Genomic DNA, 24,536 nt, shown 5'->3' on the forward strand with positions numbered 1-24,536 from the left:
CCCACCCCCCGCCCCCGCCCCCCTTCCCCGTTGCCCGCTTAGGTGTGGGGCCCCCTCTCCGGCGGTTGGACCGCAGGACAGCAGGACAGACCGGGCAGCACCTGGGCGGCGCGCTGTGCAGACCTGCGGACCAGCGGCGCGTTCAGGGGCTCCGCGCCCCCTCCCGCTCCCCCCGCGCGCGCGCGCGCGCACACACACACACACACACACACACATACACACATATACACACATACACATACACACATACACACATGCACACACATACACACACATACACACACGCGTGTCCCCAGCGCGCGGCGCGTAGTAGGCGCTCCCCGGCATCTGGAGAGCAAACGCGCTGCGAGGAGTCGCGCTGAGCACGTGTCGCTTTGGCAACGAGGACGGCAGCGAGTCTCAGCCCGGCAGCCACGCGGGGCGAGTCAGGCGCGGGGCGCGGGGCTCCCGGGGCTGCCTGCGTGGCGCCCGAGGCGGGGCGCGGGCTGGCGTGGGAGCGGGGGCGGGGGTGCCCGCAGCGCCCGCGGCTGAGTCACGGTCGCGCTCGCCTTTATAACCGCCCGAGGCTCGCGGCGCCGCCAGCCCGAAGCTCTGCGCCCCAGCGAGCGCCCGCCCCGACCGCCCGGACCGCCCCCACGGCCGCCAGCCCCGAGGGCGCCATGAGGCACCCGCGCGGCGCCCCGCTGCTGCTGCTGCTGCTGCTGCCGCCGCTGCTGCTCGCTCCCCGCGCCGGGGACGCCGCCGTCATCACCGGGGTAAGCAGCCCCGCACCTGTCGGCGGGCGCCCGAGAGGCTGGGGGAGGCACCGCGAGGGCAGCGAGGGCCGCGGGGAGAGGGTCCCGGCGCCGGGACCCGCCTGGGCCGCCCCGTGGCGCACTTAGGAGGGTGCCCGACAGCACGGACCCTGGGCGCGCCCCGCAAGAAAAGTGACCAAGTGCCGCCCTGGGCGCCTTCGTCGCACTTCCCCACCTGCCTCGCCTGTCTCCCCGCACCCTCCTGGGGTCTGGTCCTTCTCTGTCCGCGGGAAGATGCTCTTCAGTCCCCTCAAGCTCTATCCCGGGACGTGCCGCCTGAACCTGAACCCCGAGGCCCTTGCTGAACTGCCGGGGCCTGGCGCATACTCCGCCCGGCGCATGCTCCCCACGCGTCCCCCACAGAATCGCTTGGAAAGACCTTGGTCCCAGGCCATGTGTGCGCTCTGAAAAGCAATGTGGGTGCCTCTCTCTGGGTCCCAGGGTTCTCTGTTTGTTTTGGGGGTGGGGGTGTTTCCCCCGCGTCTTGAGAGTCTCCCTATGGAAGTTTCCCATTTCCAGTTCCCGATGAAGCACCTCCTGCTCCTGCGAACGATGGGAAAGGGGGCCAGGTAAGGCTTCAGCTTAGAGAGATCTGCGTGGGGCGCAGGCGCTGGCTCACCCTCTCCCCGCCCAGAGGTCTTTGTGTGGGCCTGAGGGTGAGCTCCTGTACAGAATCCACAGGTCCAGTCCACTTTACACCAACAGTGCCAACCCGCTGTCATGTCCTTCTTCCTTTCTTCCAAGTCTGAAATTACTTTACACCTCCATTAAATTGCTCCAAATATCCAAGTCCACGTTCTAGGATTTAAAGAAAACGTCCATATTTGAAATGATAATGAAATAACATTTAAATCGAAGGGAAATGCCATTGTCTTGAGAAAATAAAGCTCTGTTGTCTCCATGCTAATTAGCAGTCTCAGAGCACATTCTGAGCCCTGGGACCTCAGCAGTATGCGGCTCCGCCCAGGAGATACGCAGCTGTAAGAGTTGTGATAGTTATTAGAGTCATTTAGAGATTTTTTACAAAATGTATTTGAATACCTTTGAAAGTAGCCAGCTGGTGTGGTTGAAAAATGTTTTTATAGGTCTTTCTAATACATGAGAATTGAAACATGATTTCCCCCTCTTCTCCCGCTGGCTCATTTAAAATTTCTGCTAATCCTCTGAGCCCAAAATTCTTTTGCAATATAAGTATCTTTTTGTTCCATTCACAGGACAACACAGTTTGACTAGATCTGCAATGGCTTAAGGCTGAAGGGCGTTAGGGAGCAGCTGTCTAATTAAAAATATATAACCCTATGCAATTCTTTGTAAATATTTCCAGGAACTGAAGCTTCTTGTTACAAAATGAAATCTTTATCACATTGGATGTTTATCTATAGAGAGATTTAGACGGGCTTGTTATATAGTATATGTGCTGTTTGTTGTGATTTTAACTCTGTGTTACAAAAGGAGAATTCTTTTACGAGTCGCTAAAGCTGCACGGCAATGACGAAATGCAGTTATGTCTCCATGACAGGAACCATCTGGAGTCAAATGAAAAACTAAATAACTTATCTGGATATATTGTCCATAGGATATTAAACATCCAAGCGATGGGTTGAATTTTAAAAGATTTTTGGCTTGATTTTGATTGTCTAATAGAGTTGGTGGGGCTTCAGAATGCGGGGTCTTGAGCATCTGTTGGAATAAAATATGGCCTGAAACCTCCACCTTAAACACTTACTGTTTGGGCGAATATATGTAGTCATTTAAAGTCATTGAGCCATGGCTGGTGTGGCTCAATGGATAGAGCATCGGCCTGCAGACTGAAAGGTCCCAGGTTCGATTCCGGTCAAGGGCGCATGCCTGGGTTGCAGGCTGGATCCCAATAAGTATATATATATACATATCATCGTTTTGTTAAAACCACATTGGGAAACATCATGTGCTGAACATTTCACTGATGGTCGGGAGAGCCACGTGGGCATGATACCTGGCATACAGATAAGAGCTGGAAGATGGAAATGATTAAATATTTTCCGATAAATGTCCAAACACCCCAAGGTGGAAATTGTAGTCTTAGTCCAGATACTTGTTTTAAATAGGTTGAGAAAAAAGTGTTAGCAGGGGAAATAAATCAATTAAAAGTAATAAAGTGTGTCCATGTGTTTATATTTAAGAAGTTATGGCTGTCCCCAAAACTAGAATTTTGAAGGAATGCTTTAGTTGTTTCCAATAAATGTACATTTAAACTTGTGCCTAAATTATAAATTTTTTTATTTCTTACATATTTTATAAGACAGGATGTTTTTACTTTAATGTTGGCAAAATAGATTACCACACACCATTCAAACAAAGCATCCTATTTTTGGTTGATTCTAGGAAAGAACAATAGACCTTCAGATCGATTTTTAAGCATATAAATTTAGACTTAATTGTTTATTTCTATTTATCACAGTATGGAATTCCTTCATAGTTGATTCTTCTTAAAAATATATTTTTTATTGATTTTTTACAGAGAGGAAGGGAGAGGGATAGAGAGTTAGAAACATCGATGAGAGCGAAGCATCAGTCAGCTGCCTCCTGCACACCCCCTACTGGGGATGTGCCCGCAACCAAGGTACATGCCTTGTCTGAAATTGAACCCAGCACCGGTCAGTCCACAGGCCGACGCTCTATCCACTGAGCCAAACCAGTGAGGGCCGTAGTTGATTCTTTAATTATGTGTATTTACAGTGTTTGTATTGGGAGCAGGTGCCCTGAGTCATCACTGTTAACAATTGCATTTTCTCCTCTGATGGCTCCGATAGAAGCTCCATTGGTTTTATAATATGCACATGTGTATATGCTAGCTAAGCCAACAATTTTCTTTTTGCAGGTTACTCACTGGCGATAAAAGAGTAACATAAGGAAAAGCCTTGGTCTGCCCATTCTCACCCTATGAGATTTCTTTCTTTAAAGAGGAAATGGTGAAAATCAAGTCAGTGGTGTGAGAAACATCAAGTGTCATGAACCAAAATGCAAATATTTAAAAAGGAAAATGAGTCTTTCTAAAATTTACATCAGTGCCTTGATGGGTCTGAAGCAGTTCATGCCAGACTTAGAGACCATGTAAATCCCTTTGGAAAAACTGGGCCCAGTGTATTCAGTTAATAATCATATAGTCTCATGATTTGACTTGTGTAGTGTTTAGTTGGCTGTGTACGGTATAAGATTAATATAGACTCATTTTTTTCAAGTTCAAAGCAAATTCAATAAAGCACTAGAAAAAGATAACTGGTTTTTAAAAAATTGTGTTTAAGGTTTTCATAATGTGTGAGTCATTTTTAGGCCATTTTTTAAAAAACTAGGAAAATCTCTTCTGATTATGTTTTATGGCAAACATGGACAAGTAAATGAAGATTGCAGTTTTTTATATATGGGATTATTATCACAGAGCAGTTGGATAGTTAAAGAGCTTTTTTCTTGCTATTTTTAGATGGCCCCCCCTGAGTCTCTCCCACTATCTCTATTTATGCTTGCCGGTGTCATTCCAGGCTTGCAACGATGACTTCCAGTGTGTTGGGAACACGTGCTGTGCTGTTAGCATTTGGATTCGGGGCCTAAGGCTTTGCACACCCATGGGCAGAGCAGGAGACAGCTGCCACCCACGGTCCCGTAAAGTGAGTATGTGTACTTGTATTCACAGTGGTTCTCTCCTGTTGCAGTGCCCTCACCTTGAGCAAGCCTGTGTGACATGCAGCCCAGGGCATGGAAGTTAGAGAAGATGACAGTGGAAACCACCTGCTCTGCCCGCTCCCCTTCCGTTGGAAAGAATTGTGTCCTCTAACTCAGTCTGGCAATCAGTTTCCTGTCATAGTTCTCATGACATTAGAGATACTTCATAAAAATAATTTCAAACACATGAATTTGTTTAAAATCATTTAGGAACACACACACACACACACACACACACACACACACCGAGTGGCCAGATTATTATGACCACCTGACGTTTGTAGGCAAATTAGCTATAATTTCATGCTGAAGTTGCTAGAGGGACAGACCATTATAAATGGGGAAGCAGGTTGTTTACCACGACAGTAGAAGTGATGTTTTTCTGAAGATGTGGGTAAACAACGCGATTTAACAGCCTTTGGACATGGATTATATTTGAACGTGAGTGGCCAGATTATTATGACCACCCATCAGTACTTCGTTGGGCCACCTTTTGCCTTCAAATCTGCGGCGATTTTTCTTGGCATTGACTCCACGAGATGTTGAAAGGTGATGCGAGGAATCTGACACCATGCCTGATGAATAGCACTGTCCAGTTCTGAGATTTGATGGTTGTGGAACCAGCTGCCTGATGGCTCTTTTAACTTCGTCCCACAAATGCTCAGTTGGATTGAGATCTGGTGATTGAGTCTATATTAATCTTATACCGTACACAGCCACTAAACACTACACAAGTCAAATCATGAGACTATATGATTATTAACTGAATACACTGGGCCCAGTTTTTCCAAAGGGATTTACATGGTCTCTAAGTCTGGCATGTTCTTGAAAGCACTCCTGCACAATACGAGGGGTGTGGCACGGCGCATTGTCTTGCTGGAAGAAGCCATCTCCATTGGGATATGCCATCAACATGATAGGATGAACCTGATCAGCAATGATACTTAGGTATGTTGTGCTATTCAGACGTTGTTCCACACGAATTAAAGGGCCCAAATCATGCCAGGAAAACATGCCCCAAACCATAACACTGCCCCCACCAGCTTGAAGGGTGGTACTCATGCATGTGGGGTACTCATGCTCTTTTCCCCAAATTCTCACTCTGCCATCTGCATGATGCAACTGGAAACGTGATTCATCGGACCACGTGACTTTTTTCCAATGCTCGACTATCCAATCCTTGTGTTCCTGTGCGAATTGGAGACGTTTTATCTTGGTAACTGCAGACAGCAAAGGTGTTTGAACAGGCCTTCGGCTTCCATATCCATACGATGCAGTGTACGGCTAATGTGCCTACAAACATCAGGTGGTCATAATCTGGCCACTCAGTGTGTGTGTGTGTGTATGTATATGGACATATATCCCATCATATACCATCATATGCTTCTTTGCAGAAATAAGAGTATAGAAGTTCTTGAAAAGATTTTTTATATCAGACCTACTGCTAAGGCAGAAGTAAATCAGTTGTGTCTTGTGGTAGAGGTGTGCGCTGAGCTGTTAGTGTCTGCGTTCAGAACATAAGAATTTACATACCTATGAGCAAAGTGGAGGCAGCTGCCATCTGTTGTTTTGTGTTTGTTTGTGTCCGAAAATCATTGATAATACAACTAGTCTTGTATCTTAATTTAAGATATAAAAGTAATTGACTGACTGTAGGATAGATTGTTCACAGTCCTAGAGGTTAATGATAGTTAATTTTCCACTGTATATTATCTAACAGGTTACTATCAGAGTGGCCTAAGCCATACCTTTGAAGCGTCATTGGCATAATTGGTATGAGCATAGGAGGGCAGGGTGAGTGGAGCAGGTTTACAGGCCTCTAGCAGGGGTGGGTGGGAGGTGGGAGGGAGCAGAGAAGTGTGGGGAGCCTGGACAGTCCTTGCCCAAAAGATTCAAAACTTTTGAAATGCAAACTCCTCCAGGGACGACACAGTGCCTTGCTTTCTAGTCCCATGACCGCATTTACCAAGCAGTAAAGTGAAGGCCAGGGCATAGGGATGCGCCCGGGCCAGGTAGCTTGTTGCAGGCAGAGCTGTCTCTGCAGTGCCCCCTCTCCATGTTACCGAAGCAAAGTGGATTCCACTCCGCTTTTACCGCGTGTGCAGAGAGGTTAAAGCTGCAGCTGAATCAAGCATCTTCCCGGTATTGCACAGGCGCAGGCGAGGTTCCTGTTGCCACTTTCTCGGAAGCGTAATGATTACCTTGTCGTGGCTGTGCTCCGCGGCTTGTCTGCAGCAGGGACTCTGGTTGTTGGGACACATCTGAAGCTGAGGGTAGCTCTCCTGTGGTTTCCTTGAGAAACACTTCCTGTTATGTTTAGACCATTCTTCCCCTGGGTTTTATCGCTCGCGACTGTACTGTCATTTTTAAACATGACATGCACCTTTAGTCTTGGCTATTTAGAACTGGGAAGGTCTTAAACCACAGTCATCTGTCTTGGTTCCAAACCTCGGGAAGGTGCTGTTGGCCCAGCCGCCTGGGAACCGGTCTCTGTGGGCACTGGTCTCTCTGGGCACTGGTCTCTCTGGGCACCGGTCTCTGTGGGCACCAGTCTCCCCTGGGCACCAGTCTCCGTGGGCACCGGTCTCCGTGGGCACCAGTCTCCCTGGGCATCGGTCTCTCCTGGGCATCAGTCTCCCTGGGCACCGGTCTCCCCTGGGCACCAGTCTCCCTGGGCACCGGTCTCCCTGGGTACTGGTCTCACCCCTGGGTACTGGTCTCCCCTGGGCACCGGTCTCCCTGGGCACCGGTCTCTCTAGGCACCAGTCTCTCTGGGCACTGGTCTCCCTGGGCACCGGTCTCTGTGGGCACTGGTTTCTGTGGGCACTCGTCTCCCTGGGCACCAGTCTCCCTGGGCACTGGTCTCCGTGGGCACTGGTCTCCCCTGGGCATCGGTCTCCCCTGGGCACCGGTCTCCCTGGGCACCGGTCTCTCTAGGCACCAGTCTCTCTGGGCACTGGTCTCCCTGGGCACCGGTCTCTGTGGGCACTGGTTTCTGTGGGCACCGGTCTCCCTGGGCACTAGTCTCCCTGGGCACCGGTCTCCATGGGCACCGGTCTCTCTGGACACTGGTCTCTCTGGGCACTCGTCTCCCTGGTCACTGGTCTCCCTGGGCACCGGTCTCCCTGGGCGCCCGTCTCCCCTGGGCACTCGTCTCCCTGGGCACCAGTCTCCCTGGGCACTGGTCTCCGTGGGCACCGGTCTCCCCTGGGCATCGGTCTCCCCTGGGCATCGGTCTCCCTAGGCATCGGTCTCCCTGGGCACCGGTCTCTCTGGGCACTGGTCTCTCTAGGCACTTGTCTCCCTGGTCACCGGTCTCCCTGGGCACCGGTCTCCCTGGGCGCCGGTCTCCCCTGGGCACTCGTCCCCCTGGGCACTCCTCTCCCTGGGCACCAGTCTCCCTGGGCACCGGTCTCCCTGGGCGCCGGTCTCCCCTGGGCACCAGTCTCCCTGGGTACTGGTCTCCCCTGGGCACCGGTCTCCCTGGGCACCGGTCTCTCTAGGCACCAGTCTCTCTGGGCACTGGTCTCCCTGGGCACCGGTCTCTGTGGGCACTGGTTTCTGTGGGCACCGGTCTCCCTGGGCACTAGTCTCCCTGGGCACCGGTCTCCATGGGCACCGGTCTCTCTGGGCACTGGTCTCTCTGGGCACTCGTCTCCCTGGTCACCGGTCTCCCTGGGCACCGGTCTCCCTGGGCGCCGGTCTCCCCTGGGCACTCGTCTCCCTGGGCACCAGTCTCCCTGGGCACTGGTCTCCGTGGGCACCGGTCTCCCCTGGGCATCGGTCTCCCCTAGGCATCGGTCTACCTGGTCACCGGTCTCCCTGGGCACCGGTCTCCCTGGGCACTGGTCTCCGTGGGCACTGGTCTCCATGGGCATCGGTCTCCCCTGGGCACCGGTCTCGCCTGGGCACCTGTCTCCCTGGGGACCGGTCTCCCCTGGGCACCAGTCTCCCTAGGCACCGGTCTCTCCTGGGCACCGGTCTCCCTGGGCACCGATCTCCGTGGGCACCGGTTTCTGTGGGCACCGATCTCCCTGGGCACCAGTCTCTGTGGGCACCGGTCTCCCCTGGGCACCAGTCTCTCTGGGCACCGGTCTCCATGGGCACGTTCCTTTCTGAATGTTGGTCGTGGTACGTGTGAGTCCGCTGCTGAGAGCTTAGCCTCCGCTCAGCCTGTCCTTGGGACGTGCTGCTCTGCAGCGTAGCCTCAGGCACCCCGGGAGGGTCGCAGCCTGTGGCTAAGCCAGGTGAAGAGGGACAGGTCTTGTGCTCATAGCAGGAGCTGCGCCTGCTGGACCTGTCAGTGCTGTGTGTCCGGTGCTCAGGGCGCTGGAAAGAATGGTTGCTTTTGCCCCTGTCTCCACACACCGATGTTCAGACTGAGGCCTTTGGGGACTGCTGAGTCACAGGTGCCAGGTCAGATGGCAGACACCAGGCGTCTCTTCTTGTCTGTGGTCTTAACGTCTAACCACTTCTTTCTCCACAAAAGCTGCTGTGTTTATGGAACACCATTGAGGCCAATGGACTGGAACTGGCTTGTGTGGATGAGGATTAACAGTCCAAAGTGGGAATTTGTCTCATCTTATAGTTCCAATGAGTTTTCCAAATCAGAGATATTTTTATTTATTTTGTTTTCCCCATCACCATGTATTCCTCTATACCAGCAGTTCTCAACCTGTGGGTCGCGACCCCTTTGGGGGTCGAAAGACCCTTTCACAGGGGTCGCCTAAGACCATGGGAAAACACATATATAATTACATATTGTTTTTGTGATTAATCACTATGCTTTAATTATGTTCAATTTGTAACAATGAAATTGGAGGTCACCACAACATGAGGAACTGTATTAAAGGGTCGCGGCATTAGGAAGGTTGAGAACCACTGCTCTATACCTTCTTCCACTCCCATCCACCCCCCATAATTACCACAGTGTTGTCCACACCATGAGTTCTTTCTCTTTCCTTGTTCAGTCCCTCCACTCTGCCCAGCCTCCACCTCAGGAGCTGTCAGCCTGCTCTCTCTGAGTCTGTCTCCATTTTGCTTACTAGTTCAGTTTATTCATTAGATCTACATCTGAGTGAAATTCCATGGCAGTTGTCTTTCTCTGACTACCTTATTTCACTTATTATCCTGTTCTTCCGGTCCATCCATACTGTCGCAAAGGATAACATTTTCTTCCTTTTTAAGGGCAAGTAGTATTCCATTTTGTAAATGTACCACAGCTGTTTTATATACTCATTTACGGATGGGCACTTGGGCTGCTTCCAAATTTTGGCTATTCTAAATAATGCTGCAAGGAACATAGAGGTGCATATATTCTTTCTATTTACTGTTTCTGGTTTCTTCAGATAAATTCCCAGAAGTGAAATTGGTGGTTCAGGGGCAGTTCCAGCTTCAATTTTTTGAGGTAGCTCGGTACTGCTTTCCACAGTGGCTGCACCAGTCTGCACTCTCACCAGCAGTGCAGGAGGGTCCCTCTTCTCCACATCTTCACCAGCACTTGTTATCTGTTGATTAATTGATAGTAGCCACTCTGACAGGTGTGAGGTGATACCTCATTGTCATTTTAACTTACATTTCTCTCGTGACTAGTGACTTTGAGCCTCTTTTCATGTGTTTTAGCCATCAAAACATTCTCTTTGGAGAGTGTCTATTAAGGTCCTTTGCCCACTTTTAAATTGGATTGTTTGGGGGGGGGTTGGGGGGTGAGTTTTATAAGTTCTTTATAAATTTCAGATGATAACCCCTTATTAGATGTCTCATTGGTGAATATGTTCTCCCATTACATGGGTTGTCTTTTCATTTCCTCAATGGTTTCCTTTGCTGCGCAAAAACTTTTTAGTTTGATTTAGTCGCATTTGCTTGCTTTTTCTTTTTTTCCTTTGCCCAAGGAGATATATCAGAAAAAAAAAATTGCTACAAGAAATGTCCAAGATTTTACTGCCTGTGTTTTCTTCTAGATTTTTATGACTTCAAGTCTAACATTTAAGTTTGTAAGCCCATTTTGGTTTATTCTTATGTGAGGAGTAAGGAGGTGGTTTAGTTTCATTTTTCTTTTGCACGTATCAGTTCAACTTTCCCAACACCGTTTATTGAATAGAATAGCTATAGCCCATTGTATGTTTTTGTCCCCTCTGTCAAATATTAAATGACTATAAAGGTGTGGGTTTATTTCTGAGCTCTCTACTCTGTTCCACTGATCTGTGTGTCTGTTTTTGTGCCAGTACCATGCTGTTTCAATTACTATGCCTCGTGGTATAGTTTGATATCAGGTAGTATTATTCCTCCAATTTTGTTCTTCTTTCTCAAGATTGTTGTTGCTATTTGGGGTCTTTTGTGTTTTCATATAAATTTTTGGAATGTTTGTCCCAGTTCTGTGACTATGCCATTGGTATCTTGCGTTGAATCTGTAGATTGCTTTGGGTAGTATGGACACATTAATGTTACTTCTTTCTATCCAGGAACACAGTATATGCTTCCACTTGCTTGTATCTTCTTTAGTTTCTTTCAAATACAGGTCTTCTACATCCTTGGTTAAATTTATCCCTAGGTATTTTATTTTTTAAAAGCAATTGTGAATGGAATTGTTTTTTTTAGTTTCCATTTCTGATCATTCATCATTGTGTTTAAAAATGCAACTTATTTCTGGATATTTATTTTGTATTTTGCTACTTTACTGAATTCATTTATCAGTTCTAGTAGATTTTTGGTGGAATCTTTAGGGTTCTCTCTATACAATATAATGCCATCTGCAAATAATGTCAGGTTTACTACTTCCTTTCCAATTTCGATGCCTTTTATTTCTTCCTCTTCTCTGGTTGCTGTGGCTAGGACTTCCAGTACTATGTTGAATAAGAGTGGTGAATGTGGACATCTTTGTCTTGTTCCTGTTCTTAAGGGAAACGCTTGTAGGTTTTGTCCATTGAGTATGATGTTGGCTGTGGGTTTGTCCTACAGGGCCTTCATTACATTAAGGTATATTCCCTCATTCTCTCTTTGCTGAGAGTTTTGATAAATAATGGGTGCTGGGTTTTATCAAATGCTTTCTTATGCATCTATTTACATGATCATGTGGTTTTTACCCTTAATTTTGTTTATGTGGTGTACCATGCTTATTGATTTGCAGATATTATACCAACTTTGCACTCCCAGAATAAATTCCACTTGATCCTGGTGTATGGTCTTTTAATGTATTGCTGGACTAGGTTTGCCAATATTTTGTTGAGATTTTAGCATTTATGCTCATCAGGGATATTGACCTATACTTTTCTTTCTTTGTCATTATCTGGTTTTCAATATTTTGGAGTAGTTTGAGAAGGATGGGTGTTATTTCTTCTTTGAATGTTTGGTAAAATTCACCTGTAAACACATCCAGTCCAGGGATCTTTGTTGGGAGTGTTTTTATTATTATTATTATTACTGTTTTATTTAAATATATATATACAGAGAGGAAGGGAGAGGGATATAGAGTCAGAAACATCAATGAGAGAGAAACATTGATCAGCTGCCTCCTGCACACCCCCCACTGGGGATGTGCCCACAACCAAGGTACATGCCCTTGACCAGAATCAAACCTGGGACCTTTCAGTCCACAGGCCGATGCTCTATCCACTGAGCCAAACCAGTTAGGGCTATTATTATTGCTTTAATTAACCAGTCTATTCAGATTCTCTGATTCTTCCTGATTTAGTTTTGGAAGATTGCATGTTTGTAGGAATTTACCCATTTCTTTCAGGTTGTCCAATTTGTTGGCATATAGTTATTCATAATATTTCTTAAAATCCTTTGTAATTTTTTGGTGTCAGTTGTTACTTCTCTTTCATTTCTGATTTTGTTTATTTGGGTCCTCTCTCTTTTTTCTTGATGAGTCTGGTTAAAGGTTTGTCAATCTTGTTTATCTTTTCAGAGAACTAGCTCTTGGTTTCATTTATACTTCGTATTGTATTTTATTTATTTACTTTTTTTCGTATTGTTTTTTAGACTCTGTTTCATTTCTTTCTGCTCTGATCTTTATTATTGTCTTCCTTCTGCTCACTCTGAGCTCTTTGTGTTGTTCTTTTTCAAGTTCCTTTAAGTGTAAAGTTATATTGTTTATTTGAACTTTTTCTTGTTTCTTGAGATAGGCCTGTAATGGTATAAATTTTCCTTTAGGGCTGCTTTCCCTGTATCGCACAGACTTGGGGTTGTTTTGTTCTCATTTTCATTTGTTTCAAGGTATCTTTTGATTTCTCATGTGGCTGTAGGCTGCTCTGCCCTCTGCTGAAACCCAGGGTGAGTGGCTGCGAATAAAATCTTGTGTGTGGCCCTTTAAGAGGGTGCCTGTATTGCAAGCTCTCTCTCCCTGGTGGACAGAAACCCCAGATGTTTTCACAGCCAGATGTTTTGTGGGTGCCTGAGAGGATTGGGCCTAAGCTGACAGGCGGACATCCCACGAGGGGTCCCAGACTGTGAGAGGGCACAGGCCGGACAGAGGAACCTCCCCCTCAAATACACTACTTTCATGCCCTGGGCCTCTAGTATGCATATAAATTCTTTGGTTGATCTCTTCCCACACCCCTCCGTCTTCCCTCTGGGAATCCACAGTCTGTTCTCTGTCTCTGGATCTGTAACTGTTCATGAGATTCCAAATATGAGTGAGACCATGTGGTACTTGTCTTTCTCTGACTGCCTTATTTTGCTTAGCATGATACTTTCCAGGTCCCTCCATGCTGTCTCAAAGGGTAAGAGTTCCTTCTTTTTTACAGCTGCATAGTATTCCATGGTGTAAATGTAGCACAGCTTTTATCCACTCATCCACTGATGGGCACTTGGGCTGTTTCCAGGTCTTAGCTATTCTAAATTGTGCTGCTATGAACACAGGGGTGCATACAGTCTTTCTGATTGGTGTTTCTGGATTCTTAGGAAACATTCCCAGAAGTGGGATCACTGGGTCAAATGGGAGTTCCATATTAAATTTTTTGAGGAAGCTCCATACTGTTTTCCATAGTGGCTGCACCAGCCTGCATTCGCACCAGCAGTGCACTAGGGTTCCCTTTTCTCCACATCCTCACCAGCACTTGTCATTTGTGGATTTGTTGATGGTGGCCCCCTGCTTTTTTAAAGAAAAAAATGGATTAACTAGGCATGGCCACAGGAATTGGTGTTCTAAAAACATAAGGCTATGAATAGGTGAAGACTACACCTATTTAAATTTTAAACTTTCCATTCTGGTTTGACTTAGTTATTAGCCACAAATGTCTGTTAATTTTTATGAAGTGAACTTATATTTAATGAATGAACTTGATAAGGATGGGTAGGAATTGATAGTCCTGAGCTCAGTTTACTGTGGTATTTCATATGATTCAGTACACTTGTGGAGTGTGCAGATCTGAACTTTCACCCTATTCAGATCTGACTAGGCTGTACTGTTATCATTATAGGGATTTTTGTTTGTTTGTTTTTTAACCCTCACCTGAGAAGTAAGGATATTTTTTCCCATTAATTTTTTAAAAGAGTGGAAAGGAGGATGGGGAGAGTGAGAAAAAAACATCGATGTGACCTTGGTTGGGGTGCATCAAAACAGCAACCCAAGTACCAGACCTTGACCTGGAATCGAACCAGAGACCCTCTGGTGGGCAAGCCAATGCTCTAACCACTGAGAATACTGGCCAGGGCTATACTTATTGGTTTTTAACTTTATATTTGATAATTCAAAAATAGAGTAAAATATAAGTCCATTAAAGGAGAACATGTTTTCTAACCACATTTTTAGGCAAATAATAGTTTTAGCATGCCTTTATTTTTAACAAGTTTTTAAACAATTAAGAATAAGTTACTGAATCATATGTCTACAAGGAATACTTTGCTGTTTTTAAAAGATGCCTATTTTATGAGGGCACGACTCGGGGGATGAGGTGACAATGGGGGGATAAGGACACATTTGTAATACCTTAATCAGTAAAAAAATACATAATAAAAAGATGCCTATTTTAAAGTTTACTAATACCTATACTTTCTAAAGTTTACAAAGACCAGCCAGTTCCATCCCATTCTGCTTATCTGTTGGCTTTGGAAATTTATAATTACTCTAGTAGCCTGGTGCACAAAAATTTGTGCACTTGGGGGTGGGGGTCCCTCAGTTATTAAACATTTATTGGCACAACACTGACCACATTGGTGGTGGTGGTGGTCTTGTCAGAATGTGTTATATTATGCAGATGAAAATCTATTTAAACAGATTTGATGTAGATATTTTCAAAGATGGAAGAATTGTCCCTGTCAACTATTTTAGTTGATTCATATCTTCAGTAATTGTCATCACTGCAAAGTTTTCAGTCCCCATATGGATTGCTGGATATAATAGGTCATGCGCTGTCCCTGTCCTTTGTAGCCTTTGTGACCTTAAGGACTCTAGTTTTCCATTTATATGTTAAAGTACCAACCTTACCAGCTTAAAAATGTAAGCTTTTAACACTGCTCTCTCTGTTCTGTATCCTTCTGATGAAAAGTGGAGTTGGGTTGCAGCACAGGAGAGAAATTCAGAAGGGGAATATTGAAGTAATGACTGCAGTAGGAGAAGAGGGAACCTATTTCCCTGGCCACAGGCGCTGGCACCGTGGACCACAGGGCTGGCAGCTTCTCCGGGTGGCTGCAGCGGGTGGCTTGTCAGGCACTGGCGTCTGGACCAAAGGTGGGTGGCTTCTTCTTCTGGCGGCTTCTTCTTCTTCTATGCTTCCAGGGAGAGTAGTCAGTTATGTGTATATGTGTGTGCATGCAAACATAGGCGTGTACACGTGTGTATGTAGAAATCTGCTGGGCAAGTCAAAACCATAGAAGAGTTTCTCCCTATCTCTTGAATCCTCCAGAGATATCCCCCACTTTTTTATTCTATCACTACTGGACAGTCAGTATTTTCAGCCAGCCAGCCAGTGACCCTCTCAGTGTCTTTTTCTGACTTCTTTTTTCCCTGTCTGTCTTCCAACCACTAATCATATTTCCACCTGGATGCATCATTTTTACTCCCAATATGCTGTATAGAGAAGGAGTCAGGATGCTGTCTCCCCATGAATAGTACTCAGTAACAAACCAATTGCATTTTAGTTGGGCAATGCCCCTACCTACCCTTCAAATCCCTTCCACCATGCATTTCTGTTTCCCTTTTTGTTTGTTGGATTGTTCTGCTGCTCCTCACCCCACCACCCTTGGATCATAATGTAAAATTCTTTTACCATGTCAAGAAATTATTAAAAATTCAGGTACTTTGAAAAAAAAATACAGTTACTTCCCCGAACACCGCCCGGCTTCGCTGATCACTGATCACCGGCTGGGGAGGGGCAGGGAAGAGATGGCTGCTGGCGCCACCTCTTCCCTGCCCCGCCTGGCTTCTCCAATCACCGGCTGGGGGATGGGCAAAGGCAGCCCCGGTTCTCTGATCACAGGCCGGGGGGCAGGGCAAAGGTGGCCCCGCCTTTGCCCTGCCACCCAGCTCTTGCCTGCTGCCTGGGTTTCCAATCACCATCAGCAGCAGGCGGCTTCTTCTGTCCTTCCCCTTTCGCCTCCCAGCATTTTGCCTATGTATGCAAATTAACCGCCATCTTTGTTGGCGGTTAACCGCCATCTTTGTTGGCAGTTAATTTGCAAATCACCCTGATTAGCCAATGGGAAGTATAGTGAAGGTACAATCAATTACCATGTTTGTCTATTATTAGATAGGTTGTTTAATACTTTTAATTTTTATTACTTACTAGAGGCCCAGTGCATGAAATTTGTGCAGGGGAGGAGGGTTCCCCTCTGCCCAGCCTGCACCCTCTCCAATCCAGGACCCCTTGGGGGATGTCCAACTGCCAGTTTAGGCCTGGATCAGGCCTAAACTGGCAGTTGGACATCCCTCTCACAATCCTGGCCCGCTGGCTCCTAATTCCTCACCTGCCTGCCTGCCTGGTCACCCCTTACTGCCCCCCTGCTGGCCTGGTCACTCCCAACTGCCCCCCCTGATGGCCTGGTTGTCCCCAGCTGCCCCCCCTCCTGGCCTGGTCTTCCCATGCAGCCTGCTTGTTCAGTTTTTTGGTCATCTCTCACTAACCCCCCTGCTGGCCTTGTCATAGGCAGCCATCTTATGAGGGTGTGAGGGTCAATTTGCATATTACCTTTTTATTATATAGAGGATTAATAATATACGATTATTTTATGAAATTTTTTAATTTAACTATTTCCTTGAAAAAAATTAATCTGAATATTTATTTTGTTCCACTTTTTATATCAAAATTTTAAGCACTAGTTTTACTTTCTTTAGCTGCATTTTTAAATGACAAATTATTATTTTTTGAAGAAAAAAAAATTCAAATTAGAACATGCGTCTTTTGTTTATGTAAAAAGAAAATGGAGGATTTTAAATGATTAACTTTCTGTTACAGACTGAACCTGTGACAGAACATTGTAAACAGCTCTAATTTCAGGATGGAGTAGAAAATTTTTGAAAATGCCTACTAAAATATAACTCCTATCACTACAGAATGTAGTGAAAGATGGTAGAGGAAAGCATAATGTGTTAATTGCCTCATCTTTCATCACATGATGTCAGGAACCTCTGTCTACTTTTGGCCTCCTGGGGGCAGGATTGCAGCTGTGATTGCAGGGCCATTGGCCATTGGTGGAGAGATGCGGAGGAAATACATACAGCTCAGTCTAGGCAGAGCTTCTCAACCTGGCCACCACCAGCCTCGAAGTCAAGAAACTGTGTTGTAGGCTGTCCTGTGCATTGTGTGAAGTTTAGCAGCATCTCTGGCCTTGATCTGCTATCTAGTTGTGACAACAAAAATGTCTCCAGACTATGACATGTGTCCCCTGGCAGGTTTGGGGGGCATTCAGAGGGGGTTGTGTTCTGGAATCGCCCTGATTGAGCACCATTAGCCTCATGCTACATCAATCTAGCCTACAAGACACAATATGGAGATCAGCACCCACTGCTCATTGGGAGCTTCAGCAGCTACCCAGGCACACAGCTTCTTTTGGTCTCTCAACTCTATGGGTGCTACCAAATTCAAGGGCCAAGGTATGGGGCTCCCCTTGATCCACAGAAGCTACCACCCTTGTGTTTTGCAAATCTGTTGTGACTCCCTAGCCCCAGAGGCCTGAGGCCTGCATGCCAACAGCTCCCCTAACCGATGTTCACACAGCCAGTGAGGCCAACCCGCTGCTCCCGTGTTCAGCCAGTCTTCTCGAGGGCACAATGCAGCCAAAGGCCAAGGTCAGTGGGAAGGCCCAGCATCCCAGCCCAGGTCAACCCTCTCCTCACAAGAGGAAGCCAGGTTGATGATTGCATTATTTAGGGTTATATTAATTTATATGTATTTCAAAAAAACTTGAAGAAACAATTTAAAATGTAACCAAATTAAGATACATAGCAATCTTCATAATTAATAAAACCAGAAACTGGGAGTTTTGGACTCTCAGTTTTATTTTATGCATTATTCTACCATTTGATTTTTTAAAGAACTATGTACCAAAAATGTTGTTGCAAAACAGTTTTGTTACAAACCAGTGGCCTGGTGCATGGATTCATTCACATTGAAAGAAAATTAATTAGAAGAAAGATTCGTGTGGTAATTACATTACTGCAAAAAAAATTACATGTCAAAATAGTATATCTACACTAATAAAAGACAACGATGCTAATTGACCATACCTTCACTATGCCAAAGCCACGCCCACCAGCCAATCGCAACAACTATATGCAAATAACCCAACCAAGATGGTGGCCGGCAGCCATGGAGCTGGAGCAGTCAGGAGGCTTGGTTGCCACGGCAATGGAGGAAGCCAAGCTTCCAGCCTGCTCTGGCTGGCTCTGGCCTCTGCAAAGGGCAACAAAGTTTCAATTATAGAAGCTAAGCAAATCCCAGATACCTGCTTGCAGCCAACCTCCACTGGGAGCATGGGTGGCTGGGGCTCGTGGCCAGCCTGCAAACAGCCATCAACCCCTCAACCAGGATGGCCTGGCACCCCAGTGGGGACCCCTACTCTGAAGGGGCTGTGGCCAGCCTGCAAAAAGCCATCAGCCCCTCATCCAGGATGGCCACACCCTCATGGGGTGAGGGTCCCTGCTGGGGGGCTTGGCCAGCCTGCAAACAGCCATCAGCCCCTCACCCAGATGGGCCAGGGACCCCAGCAGGGACCCCCACCCTGAAGGGGCTGTGGCCAGTTTGAAAATGGCCCTCAGCCCCTCACCCAGGCTGGCCAGGACCCCCAGTGGGACCCCCACTCTGATCCGGGACACCCTTCAAGGCAAACCAGTCGGCCCCCACCCATGCACCAGGCCTCTATCCTATATAATAAAAGGGTACTATGCAAATTCACCCTAACAGCAGAGCAACTGGGAACCACTGGTCACTATGACACATACTGCCCACCAGGGGGCAGACGCTCAATGCAGGAGCTGCCCCTTGGTGGTCAGTGCGCTCCCACAGGGGGAGCTTTGCTCAGCCACAAGCCAGGCTGATGGCTGCCAGCACAGCGGTGGTGGTGGGAGCCTCTCCCGCCTCCTCAGCAGCACTAAGGATGTCCGACTGCAGCTAGGCCTGCTCCCCACTTGCAAGTGGACATCCCCTGAGGGCTCCCGGGCTGCCAGAGGGATGTCTGACTGCCAGCTTAGGCCCAATCACCTGGGGAGTGGGCCTAAGCCAGCAGGTGGTCATTCCCTGTGGGGTCCCCGACTGCAAGAGGGCACAGGCCAGGCTGAGGGACCCTCCCGAGTGCACAAATTTTTGTGCACCGGGCTTCTAGTATAATAGTATAAAATTAAAATACAAAATATTTTAATATCGCTATTCACCCTTTTTCTATCATAGAAGTGTCAGAGATGAAAGAAAATTAGTAAAATGTATATGAAAATAATATATAAATTGATTAATAAATAAACAATATTCTATTGACAACATCACTTTTTTTCGACTTCAGAAGTACGTTGTGCTAATAGTTGGTCTTCTGATACATTCTGGCGTTGCATGCGATTGGCGCCAGCAAGAGCTTTGTATGTCTCGTGCATGCGCGAATCAGTGTTTATTTTTAAATTGCCAGTGCGTGTCATATGTGCCAGTCGGTCGAATGGTCAGATGTACATACGGTCGGTCACTTAGCCTTTTAGATACATACATAGATAGATAGATAGATAGATAGATAGATAGATAGATAGATAGATAGATAGATGATAGATAGATGATAGATAGATGATAGATAGATGATAGATAGATAGATAGATGATAGATAGATGATAGATAGATGATAGATAGATAGATGATAGATAGATAGATAGATAGATGATAGATAGATAGATAGATGATAGATAGATGATAGATAGATGATAGATAGATAGATAGATAGATAGATGATAGATAGATAGATGATAGATAGATAGATAGATAGATAGATAGATAGATGATAGATAGATAGATGATAGATAGATAGATAGATAGATAGATAGATAGATAGATAGATGATAGATAGATAGATAGATAGAAGATAGAAAGATAAAATGACACATGACTAGGCTTTTCTTCCCATCTCCCATATAGTTTCTTCTTTAACATGACTGGAGAGAAACGCTGTTTCCTCTTCCAAAACCTGTTGCCAATGGGTGAGGCTCATGCCTTCACTACGCGCTGGTGCTCTGCTCCATGTCTCCCAGGGCATGCGCTTGGAGTGCTGGGCTAGTGGGAACATTGGGTTGATGTATAGTTGATTCTAAAGTCTGGACTGAACAGTTAGCTCCTGGGCTCTGCTTGTTCCTCTGATATGCGTTGTCTGTCAGCACTGGTTCACATTGGTGACTGTCAGACACCTATTAGCTTGCCACTCTGTGTATGTAGATCTGGAAGTGAATGGGCCAGTGAAGAAATCAGCAAGGCTCTCAGCGTGTCATGTCAGAAACTGTGGTCTTTGTCATCAGAGCTGTCATATGAAAGGGGCGGGTTAAGATGCTGTACGAGATTTGGCCTGTTTTTCCTTCCTGTCTGCTTTTGGCGCCGACAGCCCATGTGACAAGCCAGAGTGACCACAGCGTCATGCGCAGGACAGGGAGCACGGCGAGGGCAGCATTAGTGACAGTGTATTTCACTGGCTTATCTCTCTTTCATAATTGAAGTGTGAGTTCCATGTTGGGCAGGGGCCTCCCTTGTTTTGTTTATCGCTGTATCCGCAGCACCTAAACATGCTGGTGACACTCAGCAAATGGCCGCCGGATGAATGAATAAAAGGGACATGCTTGGTGTTTTTAGTTTCGCTTCCTTCCAGCTCCTTTCCCTCGGCGGTTGCTGCCTGCTCACACTGGGGCCAGACATTTCTTTGCTGTAAGGACTGGCCTGTGCATCGTAGGGTGGTTATCACATCCTTGGCCCCAACCCACGAAATGTCAGTGGCGCTGCCCTCTTGGTTGTGATGAACAAAATTGTCTCCAGATGTTGCCTGAGGGGAGTGGCGGGGAGCATCGCCCCAAAGTGAGGAACACTGGCCCACGCAGTCGTTTTAGGCTGGACAGAAAGGGGGCTCTCACAGTCCCAGAAGGGACCGGAAGTTCATGGAGTGTAACTCCTACTGTCTATAGTCACCCAGCTTGGCCCGCGGCACCCACCTTCTCTGTCAGCAGGTGAGCCCAGCGCCCAGGCACCTTTGACACACACAGTGACAGAACCATTCCGAGAGCAAGTCTGCACCGTGCTGGCGCCAGGCGCCCGTGGAGACACGGTCCTTGGAGCCTTGAAAGCGTCGCCCTTTCAAAAAGACAACGGAACGGATGGCTCCGCCTGCCCACCACACACAGCCCCGCCTCCTGCCTCCCTTTGTATACATTGTTCTCAACCGTCTCCCGGGCCCTTCCAGAACCATTTTGGAAATGGAAGGCAGGAACGAAGAAAGAGGAAGAGAAGAAAGAGGAAGAGAAGAAACAGGGAAAAGGAGGTAAGAGGAACATGGTGTGGCCCCACCCAAAGTTACCACCCGGAATAAGTAACCTTGGTGCTTGGGCGGCCAGTCAGGCCTGTCCATCAGCTCGAACCAAACAAAGGTTAGGATGGTTCCGCCACTGTCTGCACAGCCCTCTTCTTCATAGAAAGTATCCAGAAGGCACTGAAGATGCTTCTCAGATTCCTCACCAGGACAGGCCATGGGGACCGGGGGCCTCTTTGGGTGGAATAGTCAGAAATACGCCGGAATGGCGCTGACGAAAGCATGTGGGCTGGAAACAGGAACGTGTCAGCTGTGGCACAGCCCTGAGGTGGGAGTCTGCTCGCTGGCCTCTCACTTACCTGATTCTGAGGAACTTGCCCTCCCAGTTCACCGACCGTCACCACCTCTAAGCTGGGGAGCTTCCCCCGCGTATCCTGCAGAACAACGGGCAGCTTCTCATGAGGCACCATTGCTGGGGAGCGGCTGACTGGCTCTCTGCCTGCAGAAGGCACATGCATGTGGAGCGCCCGCCACCGGCCCCTGCACGGAACCACCGGCCCAGTTGCTGGTTGGCCCTCCTCAGCCAGCCCCGTTGGTGGCACGGGCAGGGTTCCAGGACTCTCGGAGTGAGCCGGCCTTCGGCTGGGGCTCTGCCTCGGCGGGGTTGGCTTACTTCCATGTCAGCAGACCAAGCTTGCTCCTTCCCAAGTTTCCCTCTTGTTTCTCCCCCTTCCTCCCACCCCCGAGATTCTGATTCCTCTGACATCTGTGTGCCAGGGTGTGAAGCTATGTATTGCTTACTGCCTGTGAGTTTACATTTGCTTGTTAGATGGCTGTGGTCATGCCCCCTGTGTCTGCCCTTCAGGGGCTCCAGGAGCAGGAGAAAGAATTACAGTGAGAAAGAGGAACAGTAGAGCTTGGTGGTTCAAAGCCGAGTCTCTGGTCCACTGCCAGCCGCGCTTCAAGTTCTGGGTATGACCTGGGCAGGTTACTAGTCTCGCTGCCTCGTCTCTCACCTGGGAACGGCTCTGATGAAAGCAGCTGCCACGCTCAGCGGCGGGGAGGATGGAAAAGGGCAACGCATAGAAGTGCTGACCACACTGCTGGGCAGCTGGGCCAGTTGTCAACCCCCAAACGCCAGCTATTCGTCAAAGACGTTTCCCAAGGAGAGTTTGGTGGGGTTTTGTTTTTGTTTGGTTTTACGTTTCCTGCTCTGACTCGGTTTTCTTTTTTATTTTAGGTCCCATTTTTTGGGCGGAGGGTGCTTCACACGTGTCCATGCATGCCTGGCTTAGCCTGCTCAAGAGCTGCAGTCAACCGGTTTGTTTGTTTAGCCCGAAAGTGATCACTTTAGAGCAGGAACTTGAAATGTGAGCAGCCACATGATGCCTGTAAGATCTATTCCTTGCTATTGTGCCAGACATATAGTGTGCCAGACAGAAAAGCTAGTGCTTCCGCAACCTTCCAAGTGACATTTCTAGCTTTGATTTTTAAAAGACCTCTTTTTACTGAAAAACATTTAGTTTGGGGTAGAAATGTAACGTTCAAGGCATTATGGAACTGGTTCTCATTTCCCTGTTTGGGTTAGGATTTGGTTTGGCTTTTTTTAATGCCAATAACACCCATTTTCACAAAAATAAGGACAATAAGAATTTGATATTTTGTTACAGACACTTCTTTTTTCTTAAACCCTTGTCTCCCATCCCTGCCCCACTCACATCCTTGCTCACCCTTTGGTCTCTCACTCCTCAGAGAATTTTAAGGACCTCACTTGGTTCTTTGCCATTTACCTCCCTGTCCTTATGGCATTTTAAAATATGTGTGTGGTGGGGAGGCGTGTCCATATCGTCCAGTTTGCTGGTGGAGTCACTGATGAAAATCAAACTTCTTGATGATTCCTAAGCAGTGACAAGTGGAGAGTTACACCAGACCCCTCAGCATCTCTGACATGGAGTGAGGGTGAGAGCTGCTAGACGCCCATGGAGCCCGTCTGCGCAGGCCTCGGGTCTGCTGGGACTGTGTGAGGACAAAGGAATGGAGGGTCCAATTAATTTAGTCCAGATTGATAGGTGGGTTTTTAAAGAATTCCTGATACAGCAGTGTTTCAGCTGGTGTGCCCCTCCCTGCACACTGGTGAGCCACGAGAATTTTTGACACCTGCAGCACCTGCCTCTTTCCCTTAGATTGTCAAATTAAAAATGACAACAGCTAACACACAATATCCATCTGGTGTGAACAACTCAAATTAATACTTTTTTTTTTTATCAGACTGGCAAAATATTCTTTTAGGTGTGGTGCAGAGGTTCAGTAATTGGTTTATGTGCAAGTCGCTACAGTACAGTATTACATAATTTCTTTTTCTATGAAGCTAATTTCATTAGAAAACTCTTGTAGTTAGAGATGTTCCCAAAAATGTCACTTGAAGAGGAAGTGCTGGTTTTATTCTGGCATAAAACTAGTTACCCTTTAAAATCGGTATTAACTTGTAATTTAAACTTCATGTGTAACCAGAAGTTCTATTGTAATGGATTGCCTGCCATCCTGCCATTTGCACCTGGATCACTATTGCTGTGTAAAAATTCTGTATCAGAATTTCTGTATCGAAAATCCTGTATCAGTACTGTATACCCCTTGATTTATTTTAATATTATATCCTTATTTTTGTCACAGTTGTCTTCAGTTTTTATCACAAGCTGATTTTTATATAGCCCACATCCCAAACTTGGCAAAGACTCTTCAGTTGGTCAAATAGCACTGTTGTCTGCGCATTTTCACTTTACATACAGGAAAAGTCTGTTTGCATGAATGTTAAGGAAGTACAAAAACCATGTGAGTCAGCGAGGCTTTGGAGAATGAAGGAAAATTATGACATACAGAACCGACTGCAACCAGAACGACCCGTGGGGTGTCACTGCCGATTCAGCAGGTGGTGAGGGCGAGTCCGACCCGGCGCTGGGGCAGGTGCCGGCGCTCCCCAGACAGCGATGCCAGCGTGGCCTGGCCTTGAAACCCAGCAAGTGTTGTAAATGGATTCAGTGTCACAAATAAATGGCTTATGAAATGTGTCTCACTGACCAAAGCTCCTCATGCCAACCTACTAGAAGGGTCCCGTGGTAGCTGTTTACTCCG

At 47.1% G+C, this 24,536-nt stretch overlaps 1 protein-coding gene across 1 annotated transcript; it reads left to right on the forward strand.

Annotated features, from left to right (window-relative positions):
• The first annotated feature begins 358 nt into the window (after nt 1-358).
• Nucleotides 359-24,472, forward strand: PROK2 (prokineticin 2). Its single transcript, XM_059662953.1, has 3 exons — nt 359-755; nt 4,313-4,438; nt 22,648-24,472. The coding sequence occupies exons 1-3, from the start codon at nt 660-662 to the stop codon at nt 22,750-22,752; spliced, it is 327 nt and encodes a 108-aa protein (XP_059518936.1). The 5' UTR covers nt 359-659; the 3' UTR covers nt 22,753-24,472.
• The last annotated feature ends 64 nt before the right edge of the window (nt 24,473-24,536 follow it).

Source organism: Myotis daubentonii, chromosome 14, assembly GCF_963259705.1.
Source record: "Myotis daubentonii chromosome 14, mMyoDau2.1, whole genome shotgun sequence".
NCBI classification, from domain to species: domain Eukaryota; kingdom Metazoa; phylum Chordata; class Mammalia; order Chiroptera; family Vespertilionidae; genus Myotis; species Myotis daubentonii.